This window comes from Zerene cesonia, chromosome 26, assembly GCF_012273895.1.
Source record: "Zerene cesonia ecotype Mississippi chromosome 26, Zerene_cesonia_1.1, whole genome shotgun sequence".
NCBI lineage: Eukaryota > Metazoa > Arthropoda > Insecta > Lepidoptera > Pieridae > Zerene > Zerene cesonia.
In genome coordinates, this window is record NC_052127.1 from 3,721,708 (window position 1) to 3,732,705 (window position 10,998).

Genomic DNA, 10,998 nt, shown 5'->3' on the forward strand with positions numbered 1-10,998 from the left:
TGTAAACTATTCTAATTTATATTTTTTTGTGTTCGATTTTACGCGAGTATTATACATTTGGAAATTAAAGGCTTTTTAACGGATTTTAAACGCGGTATTCATTATATTATTAACCCGACGGTTCGAACATGCGAGCGTACGCTCGCTGTAAATTCTTGGATTTCTAAATATTCTAATTTTATTTTATTTCTTTCAAATTTACGCTTTTCATAAAATCCTTAACTTAGCAATTGAATCTAGTCTTGAGATATGGAGATATAGTTTACAGTATTAGGTATATACATTTATAATAAACTATTCTCAAAAAAATAGGAAAATTAAACATACACTTGATCCAAATTATTCACTGGCAAGATTAACAGCCACTAAGGTTTTTTTCCACGCCAAAGAAGAATGACACTCGCACTTCTGCTAAACGAAGCAAAGCACGTGTACAGTTCAATTTGGTTTGTCTGTTTGGCCGCCACAATGTCACAGAACACACCCGACTTTTTCAATGTGGTTTATATCTAGCGAAATTGTTTAGATTTATCATAATTAGTAGTAGGGATATAAATTAAAACAAAAACTTATACGAAAAATACTTTATTTTCTTTTCCCTCCCTGTTTCGATCCTTGAGGTTTACCAAACGTTTTGCCTTTTGGTTTATTCTTCCCTTTAGGCCCATTTCCTTTTCCCTTTTGCATAGATTTCCCGCTTTGCAAAGGTTTTCCTTTTTGTACTCTATTAGCGTCATAACGCAAGCGTTTGGTCGACGCCTTAGACGTGTCCGTGAGGTCATTGGTAAAATTGCTCTGTTTCTTCTTAGGTTTGGCTGACTTTCTGTTTTGCCTTGGCCGGTCATCGTCGTCTTCTACTGCTCGTATTCTGGGCTGCTTCTTCTTGCGTTTCGCCATCCTCGATTGTAACAGTGCAACCTAGTGGGTATACATTAATAATGCATAAAAAAATGAAAAAAAATTATTAATTAATTAATTGCATTAAGAAAATTGTACAAATAACGGCATTATGGGTCAATGCGATAGGTCATATAAAAAAGAGGGTGATTGGGCTGGGTGGGCCACCTACCTTTGGCAATATGCATATAAAATAAAAGATATTCAAAATACCATTGCAAGCAAACTAAACAATTCTGAGTTGGGCTTAATGTTTTCCTGATAATAATTTTTGTTACAACACACCTTCTCCATTTCCCGTTGAACTCGCTCCTCGGCCGTATCTTTAGGCGTGTGTTTGGTTTGTTTCTTTTTATTTTTGGGACCATCATCATCGGAATCGTCGTCTCGTCTGCGCTTCTTTCCTTTACCCTTTTGTATTTCTGCACAATGACATTTTTATAAACAGTTATGTTATAAACTACTGTCCTTTTCTCAAATTTTAATAAAAAATCAGAAAACTGGGACAAGGTCTTAAATTCAAGTGTTCATTTTACCAACAGTATTTAGAAAACAGGAGGGTTACTGTGACGTCTTTAAGCATTAATCATGCGTGAGAAAGAGACAGCAACACCTGTATACGTCTACCGCTATCACTTTCTTTAGAATTAGTACTGCTTTATGACCCCACGGTAACCCTTCAAGTTAATGTTGATTAACTAAGAAATCGTTAATGTGAATAATTTTAAATTTTCTTAACAAAAACATCATTAAAACATGAGAGACCCTCGAGTCATTAATGCGATATAATAAATTACACAAGTCGAAAGCAAATTAGCACTACATAATCGAATGCATTTCATACAATATATCAGAGCAACCATTAAGTTACCTTTTCCCATATGCTTCGTAAGCGTCAGTCGTTCTTTTTCCTCCCGTTTTTCCTTTGGCGTTTGGAACCATTCCCTTCGCCTCTGCGGCTCGATTTTAGGCCCGTCTTTCGTTTTCTCCTTCTTTATAGCACCTTCTAGCTTCTCGGTCTGCTTTTCCATTTTCTTTAACTGTTTCTCCGCGTATTCTTCGTTGAGGATTGACGCTATGATCATAATTAGAATTAAATTACTTATATTTAGAATATAAAAGAAAAATATTTATAATTTTATATGTGAGGTATTGTAAATAACTAATAGGACAACATAACATCTCCGAGAAACATATATTTTTATTCGAAAGCTTTATAAATGAAGCGGGATCGCGGGTGGTCGAGAGGCTAGGTGTAGCAACCTACGGTTTGAAAAAAAGATAAGGATCCGAATCCCGCTTCGTAATCAAACTTTTTCTATTTTTTAGAAAAATTCTCATAAAATCGTTCCGTTTAAAATGGTTCAAAATCAACAGGAGTCGTTTACATAAAAACATACAAATAAAAATTAATAAAATTAAAAAAAAGCGTCTAATATCCACTATACCCACCAATCTCCGGCTCCAGCTTGGCCATCCTGTCCCGGTACTTGGCGACGATGTCGGGCGGCACCTGGCGCGACTTGACGGGGCGGCGCGCCCGCTTCACGACCGCCTTGACGAGCGCGCGCTCGCCCTCGCCCGCCAGCGACACGGACACGCCCGCCCGCCCCGCGCGCGCCGTCCTCCCCACCTGCCAACGCACACCACTATGTACTACAGAACAATATAATCACGCGTCAGCCTGCTGTCTCGCTGTCAGCACGTGAACTAAATAGTATTTTGTGAATTGTTATTATTGTCTACCAAATTAGTGCAAACAAACTTAATTGTTAAATTCCTCACAATTAAAAAAACATACGTTAACGAATGATTTGTCGGTAGTTTGTATTTTTTTTGTTATAAATTAGTACTTCTGATTCTTATAATGTGTATACTTTGATGGAAATAAAAAATAAAATGTCGCTTTCCGCTGTCTGTGTCTATGTTTGGTTCTTTAAAATTACGCGAATGATTTTGATGGTATTTTTTAAAACAGTTACGAGTGATTCGGGAAGAAGTTTTAATGTATAATAACATAGAGGGGGGGAAGGAGATTTACTATTATTTTAACGCGTGCCAAGTCGCAGGTAAAACCTACTTATATAGGTATTTATTCTATAGGTAATTCTCACTCTATGAATATAATGCTCCAAGGTAGCTGGCAGGGTGAAATTTATGACAGTTTTCACCCCCGGGATGTCCAGACCCCTGGCGGCCACGTCGGTCGCCACCAGCACCTCCACCAGCTCGTCCTTGAAGCGCTTGAGGGAATCCAGACGTTGGGGCTGGTTTAAGGCTCCGTGGAGTTCTGCTACCTGTTATATTATAATATAATGGTAAAAAAACATTATTTTTGCTATATTAGTTTTATACCCAGTGTATTTTTAATGTTTGAAAAGTTTAATTTAATACAAATACCTCAATTTACTTGAATAACACATTTACAAATTAAAATTTCATTTACAACGAGTCACGAATAGCAAGAAAAATTATTCAAAACGTATGTTTTTAATGAAATCTTGTGTGTGTGGTTTGCTAATAAAAAAAACTAAAGCACTTTTTTAAATTGATCTTTAAATAAGTCATTTTAACTATAAAACTGAAACATCTTAAATTCAAAAAATTAAACCAAATTTGAATGGGACCACACAGAGGGTCCCGCCTGTCAAATAAAAAAAAAAAAAAAAGAATCGGTACACACGTTCATATGTTCTAAGGCAACAAACCCAAAAATTTCAGTCGAACTGATAACCTCCCCTTTTTTGGAGTCGGTTGATGATGGTAGCAACAACAGCTTTGCTATTAAAAATCAGGATTCAGGACAAACCTTAACACCAAGTAAACCCAGAGCAACGTGAAGTCTGTGCGCTTGCTTCTTGGTCTGCACGAAGATAACGGCTCTGTCTCTGAATGTGCGGCACACCAGCGCCGCGAGTATCGCCTCCCGGTCCGACTCTCGCTCTTTACGAATACTATCGAATTATATATAAATTCTTTAATAATTTCTTGAAGTAAAAAGAGGAAATACATGCATAAACCAGAAATCATTATATCAAAATTCAATATTTATATCTAAAACAGCAAGCGATTCGGTCTATTGTATTTTCTTTGAAACACAGACCTATTAAAAACGCAAATAATATTTTTAGCCAGTATGAAAGACTGACTGAAATATTATGTAGTCTATGTAACGAAGCATTTTCTATCCAACCGTGTTGTCACAGAGTGGAATAGGCTACCCGAGTGTGTAATAATGGCACCCACATTGAATAGTTTTAAAAATAAATTGGATGAACTAAATGTTTTCTTCAAATCATAAAATACACACGCATCAGCTTTTTAGCTGCCAGTGTGCTTAAATGAAATAATAATAATACTAATAATGTACTTTTTTGATATCTTGAAATACAACTCACCGGACGAACTCCTGGCGCAGATTAAAAGCGACATCTTTGTTGGAGTCGAGGAACAGTTTGACTGGTTTGTTCAAAGACACCGCGGCCAGGTCTTTCACTTCATCGCTCATGGTGGCCGAGAACAGCATGGTCTGCCGCTTCGGTGAACATTGACGAATGATTTCTTTCATTTGCTCCGCAAAATATTCGTCTAACATCCTGTGTTCAAAAAAAAGTAGTATCAGCATTTATATCTTTCCATCAAGTACCATAAGTGCGTAGTATGAAAGATTAATTTGAAATTAGCTAAACAATATAGCATATATATTTAGATTAATAACTATAAAATTAATCTATACGATTATAAAGTACTACTCCGTATCCTGTAGGAATATCGGGATAAAAAGTAGTAGTATCCCGTTTCGGGATAACAAGCTGCCTATATGTTATTCCAGTTGTCCAGCTGTCTACGTACCAAATTTCATTGCAATCTGTATAGTAGTTTTTGCGTGAAAGAGCAGCAAACACACACACATCCTTCATACATACAAACTTTCATATTTATGATATTAGTAGGTTTAATTATTGTATTAATATTTATTTAAAGTTAAACATACCTATCAGCTTCATCCAATACCAGTACTTCAATAGAATGCAAACCAAAAGAGGGGGTGTTTCTTATATGGTCGATCAACCGTCCCGGCGTCGCTATTACAATATCGGGATTACGACGAAGCACACTTTCCTAAAACAAAAAATAAATATAGTTTAAAAAAAACTACAAAAACTCTGATGAATTAATTGTATCACAGTTTACATAAGTAAAGATTTAATCCTAGCGATCTTAATCAGGATAATAAGATTAACTCATAATATATTGCATTGCCACCAATCCAAGATAAGTGGTCAAAGTTTAAATTAAATCTGTCCTACCAAATCGAGTTTAAAGGTCTCTGTTACATACAAACATACAGGTGAAACGGAATAAATCCAGTTAAAAATTGTATTAAATAAAATAAAATTAAAAAAAATTAAAAATAATATAGGAAGTACAGTTTTCACTAGTATGCAAATAAATATTATATATACCTGATATTTTACATCCAAACCGCCAACAGACAGACCAACCGTGACCGATGTGAATTGCGTAAGTTGTCGAGTTACCGAGTGTACCTGTTTCATACAACATACATATATAAAATGTTGTAACGGACGCTTTTCTTTAAAATTTGTTTTTAAATTAAGGTAATTAGATCAAACTAGCGTCCGTCCCGGCTTCGCTCGTGGTAAATAAATGGGCTATCTAACACTGAAAGAATTTTTCAAATCAAACCAGTAGTTCCTAAGAAGAGTGCGTTCAAACAAATAAACAAACTCTTCAACTTTGTAGTATTAGTATGGATTAACTTCAATATATTTTATTGAAAATGGCTAAAAAATGCACCATTTTTAACCATAACCCGTATACTTGAAAATATAATTAGTTTTTTGTCTCCAACATCCTCATGGATCATATATCAATAATTTACTATTAGACACACAAAGAATCACGTCCATCGGTTGAAAACCCGCTAAGTTACTGAGCGACAATGCCAAAAACCATACAGTTGAATTGAGAACCAGCTTCGTTTTTGGAACAAAATAATTACCTGCGCACCCAACTCTCTTGTGGGTACGAGCACAAGCACCCTCGTAATTCTGTCGCCCACCGTCTTGTAGAGAAGTCGCTCCAGGATAGGTAGCATGTATGCCGCGGTTTTACCTGTACCTGTAGCTGCGCATGCGCATATGTCTTTACCTGCGGAATTACGTTAAAATTAAACAGAATTTAATACAATTGTATTAGAATTAAGTTAGCTCTGTAATTTTATAATAGCTTTTCATGTGTGTGGAAGATAGTGATTTTTAGGTGGCAGTAATGCAATTACTAATTATTTATTTAATAAATAAAATATAACATTTCATAATTATATTCATAAAAATATGTATAATTTAGGCTTTTATGAAAAATAATAGCATAATATAAAAACAAGATAATATGTTAGCTCACACTTTGATCTACAAATTCTAAATCTATAAATAATAATTGATAAGGGGGAGATATAAAATATCAAATCATGTATTTTGACGATACAAATTTTAATGAATTAATTTTCGAATTTGTGTTTGATGCAAACATAAACCTGGCATCTGACTCTATCTAACGTTATATAGTCTGACTGACTACTAATTTAAGCATAAATGAAGTGAAAGATGACCTTAGAGAAAGACTATTTCATTACCTAGTAGGCCAATGGGAATGGTTGCAGCCTGTATCGGTGTTGGATGTACATAATTAAGTGTGCCTATAGCTTTAAGCAAGGGTCTAGACAGATTCATCATATAAAAAGAAGCATTTTCATCATATGGTGGTGGATCTTCAAAGAAATCACCATCATATTCTACCGTTGCACCTTGTGATTCATCCTCTTTTAATTCCTAAAACGATAAAATACGTCCGTTTTAATTTGCCGCCTTCAAATTGCCTTAAGAATCTGAGGTAAATCGATCCCAAAATAAATTGGTACATAGTCGAATTCCTTTCTTTAAAGTTGGTTTTAAAAGGGTATTTTAGAAAACAGATCATTAAATATTATAGAAACTTACTACATTTGAGGCGATCAAAACTTTTTAGTTGTGAACACATTGGCGATGTAGTATTGCCATAAAGTATACTTATAGTATTCATAACATGAATATATTTAATAATCTTTATAATACATATTTAAGCAATATACCAAAGCACTGTACACATTTAAAAAAAGAAGAAAACTTTTAAGGAAGTAAAACGAAATGCTTTAATTAAGTGAATAATTCAAAATAACTATATCAAGAAGTATTTGAAAGTTTATACCAGAGAAAGCAGAGAAAAGAAAAAATTAAAAAAAAAAATTTAGTTCAAGATCACCTGTTTTAGTTTCTGTTTTTTACCCAGCTTCTTTTCCTTCGTTTTGATTTCGTCCCTCTTTAGTTCATCATCTGATATCTCTAATTCATCAGTGCCTTGATCTGCAAAACAATTAAAATTATACTTACACATTTGGTAAACATTTTTTCATTTTCATATTTTCAAATGTGAGAGTAACTACATATATAATATAGTGTGTAACTTCACACTAATATTATAAATGTGAATGTTTTTGTTTGGATGTTTGTCAATCACACTGAAATAACTGAATGGATTTTGATGAAATTTGCTATACAGACAGGGTATGAGTTGACTTGGGTGATAGGATACTTTGTATCCCGATTAAATGCTCCCTTGGGATAAAACAGGAATTGTGACATCCAGGGGAGCCAGGAGATGCGTCTAATATGTTATAAAGTGGCAAAAGCTAGTATTAAATGTGGTGTCTTATTCTCATGGGAAAACTGAATTTAAAATTATTTTCCAGGAATGTAATCTGTATATAAAAAAAAAAAACAATTTAATACCTTCTTCCTCTGAATCAGTGTCAAGATCAGCTCCCCCATCCACTTGAACTTGTGCCCTTCGTTTAGCTATCTTCTCATCAAGAGTCTGTTTTACATTTCTCTTTATATACTTTTGTAAGTCATCCCATGTGTTCTGAAAGTTAATGATAAAAAAATTAAAAATAAAAACAGTTTATTTTATTTCCAATAAAAAAATGGAGTAGTAGAGGCCTCCTACTATGTTTGAGAACCTGAGTCTGGAGGACCCCTCGGTTTTTTCTCTCTTCTCTCTTCCTTAACTTAAGTATTTTAACTAGGTATATCAAAATTTTAATAAACCATTTATAACTAATTATTAATTTTTAAGTTTGGAGTGTATAAAGTGTGAAATGGGAATGATACATTTGAACTCGTTTCTACATCACCATATACAATAGAACCATGTGTTGATTTGTTTATAGTAGAATAATCAAAGTTTATTTATATAATTGAATAGATTACCTTGTTATATTCTTCTACCGATGCCACAAATTTAAATTTAGGATCAAAATCTGCTTTTCTCTTTACTTTTTGCTTCGACGGTTGATACTAGAAAAGAGATGTATTTATTTCGTACGCTTTTAAACCAAACAAGGTCACTTTATAATATAGTATGTTTTTTTTAATACATTATGTTTTTTACCATGTTTTATTTGATTAATTGAAATATACTTATTGAAATATTTAATGAAAAATATGAACCTCCTGTTCAACATCAGATTCTTCAGAAAAATCTTCAATTTCTTCTCCATCCTGTATGGTTTTTATAAGACCTGGATATCCTTCGACTTCCATCATGCTTTATTTTCCTAATTATACACAAAGTATTGTCATTTCATAATCACACGTTAATTAAAACGCTTGAAAAATAATGGAAACTTAAAAACATAGGTTAGCTTTCAAAAACACATGTACTTGTTACGGGCGTTCCAATACACGGATTTTATTTTAAATGTCAAATACACGCAGAATCTTACATAATTAGTTGTTGTTTAAACAAATGGGATTTTTATTTTATTATACATTTGCGGTCCACCCCGTCTTCGCCCGTGGTACAAATAATCTATAACACAACAAAGCAATAGAGATTACGTTTACATCCGATCCTGAGATTAGAGTAATTAAACAAAGAAACAAACAAATTCTGCAGCTTCATATGTAATGAGTAAATAGATATGAGTACGTACTCATATTTATACTCTATGCACATTGTACATGTACAAAGTGTGAAACAAATAATGGATTTTTATTTTATAATCTTATTAAGCTATCTATAAAACTGTGTTATAGCACATATTCACAACTATTGCCTACTCTTTGTTAGTTGCTCATAGCTTAGATATTACACATATCTTTAGAAAAACTCGGTTTCACTTACTCGGACGGTTTCGGTCTAAAGAAATACCGAGCGGCACAGCTAATATTATTTATATGAACAGGCCTTCATATTAATTAACTTTCATAATAATATTATTTAGGTATTGATTACTACTTACTATTTATTTTCTGTGGTATAAGTGTCACAGTGACTTTTGATATGTTGTAGTTCTAATGTCATAGGTCATTTCTGTGAACTGAAAAATCTTGTAATATCCGATGTTTTATTCAAAAAAATAATTATTTTGTAAATAAATCGAATCGAACACCACAACGATATGGCAGATCAAACGTTAATTCACGATGACATCAAATTGTAAGTAACATATTTTGTGAAATCTTTAATTAATTTCATTAGCGATAGCGAATCTCATGAACCTCGAACCTTTTTATTTAAAAAATAATTTGATATTTTGATATTTTTAATGTATATTACATTTAATGTAATTTGTAGTCTAGAATAATTCTTATATGAAAGGCTAATTATTATTTTTAAATGTTACGTTGTACGTCAAATAATAAGAGTCACCTATATGTATGTTGTATGAGATTGCATTAAATATACTTCATAATATTAAAAAAGTATGTACGTATCATCAAGATTTTAATGATTATCCAAAAACACGAACATTGCGGTTAACAAACTCTATGTCTTTTCCACCACTAACTAGTGCTAAATGCTTATGCAGAATTTTGCCTGTTCTTTTTAATATTTCTTGTTGATATTTAGCGCTCTTAATTTAATTATTAACGGGAATTTAATAATCATACAAACTTTGATAATGTGAACCAAAGTGGAGATGTCTATCTAGTAAAATACCTACTATTGAATTAAAAGTATCTGAAAAGATTATATAGTAAATTTCTTATATGATAGATCATATACAGCATATATAATAGATGCTATACTAAACTAAAAATAAAACTCATCATTTATGAAAAGTTAAAATAATGATGTTTCAGCTACACAACATCTGATAAGTTCTATTTGGAGCCAACAATCAATCCAACAGAGATTATGGTAATAGATAGAATCACTGGAGAGGCTTATGTTAGAGGTATGATTATATTTTCATCTATATAAATTGACCAATTACTATAAAACATAAACATAACTTGTTTCATAACTTTAAAAATTTATATATGAAAACAAATTTAAAGAAAGAAGGAAATTAAATGTGTGCTGGGTTTTTATTTTAGAAATTAACACAGTGAAGATACCTATACCGCCAAATGCTTATAAACCAGTGTGTGGGTTTCTTGGATCCATTAAGCTCATTTCAGGACTCTATCTTGTTGTTGCAAAATATAGGATATTGGTAAGTGTGTATTGTATATAATATTCTCAACATTATCCAAATTCAATATAGAATTTACTTGAATAAGTATCATTTTGTTGTGTTTATTTTTATTGCATAAGTTAACTACATAGTTATATTATAATTACAATTAATTTATTGTTATATTAAATGTAGACAAATTAGAAAATAATGCTGTGTCCTGTTCAATCTTAAAAGTATGATTATTTGGCAGTGATCTGAATAGATGATATGAATTTTGATTGGGATCACACCATATTTGTTTCGTTTTTTTATTTTATCAACCTTTATACTTGGTATACTGTAACATGTTGTTTTTCTGACTGTTTACAACCTACCATCATTTTAGTTTATATTTTTATTCATGCGAATTGTGATTAGCTCTGTCATTGTGTTGTCTTAGTATTTGAATATTATGCACATTTAATACAATCTAAAATTAATATATTTTTTTTTTTTTAATTATTCTTTAATGCTACAATCTGTCTCCTGTGTGGGACATTCAGCAGCATGTTGGTTGGTGCTATTGCTGGCGC

The 10,998-nt window shown here is 32.5% G+C and overlaps 2 protein-coding genes across 2 annotated transcripts in view; one reads left to right on the forward strand and one right to left on the reverse strand.

Annotated features, from left to right (window-relative positions):
* Positions 1–569: 569 nt before the first annotated feature.
* On the reverse strand, positions 570–8,720 carry LOC119837014 (probable ATP-dependent RNA helicase DDX27). The gene is made up of 15 exons (XM_038362494.1): positions 8,469–8,720; positions 8,229–8,315; positions 7,749–7,881; positions 7,222–7,322; positions 6,557–6,752; positions 5,924–6,072; positions 5,364–5,447; positions 4,892–5,019; positions 4,296–4,493; positions 3,707–3,851; positions 3,012–3,194; positions 2,350–2,530; positions 1,769–1,972; positions 1,183–1,319; positions 570–918 (listed from the first exon to the last, which is right to left on the reverse strand). The coding sequence occupies exons 1-15, from the start codon at positions 8,562–8,564 to the stop codon at positions 586–588; spliced, it is 2,355 nt and encodes a 784-aa protein (XP_038218422.1). The 5' UTR covers positions 8,565–8,720; the 3' UTR covers positions 570–585.
* A 594-nt stretch (positions 8,721–9,314) lies between these two features.
* Positions 9,315–10,998, forward strand: part of LOC119836990 (phosphatidylinositol-3-phosphatase SAC1) — a 14,370-nt gene continuing 12,686 nt past the window's right edge. The window contains exons 1-3 of the mRNA XM_038362469.1: positions 9,315–9,459; positions 10,107–10,201; positions 10,344–10,462. Coding sequence (XP_038218397.1) covers positions 9,422–9,459; positions 10,107–10,201; positions 10,344–10,462 — 252 coding nt within the window. The 5' untranslated portion in view covers positions 9,315–9,421. The remainder of the gene's footprint in view (positions 9,460–10,106; positions 10,202–10,343; positions 10,463–10,998) is intronic.

Coding starts and splice junctions, on each gene's coding strand:
- LOC119837014 (XM_038362494.1), bottom strand. CDS start 8,564: ATGATGGAAGTCGAAGGATATCCAGGTCTTATAAAAACCATACAGGAT. Junction 5,020..5,363: donor GTTTGGATGTAAAATATCAG/GTATATATAATA, acceptor TTTTTGTTTTAG/GAAAGTGTGCTTCGTCGTAA. Junction 3,195..3,706: donor TGGGTTTACTTGGTGTTAAG/GTTTGTCCTGAA, acceptor ATAATATAACAG/GTAGCAGAACTCCACGGAGC.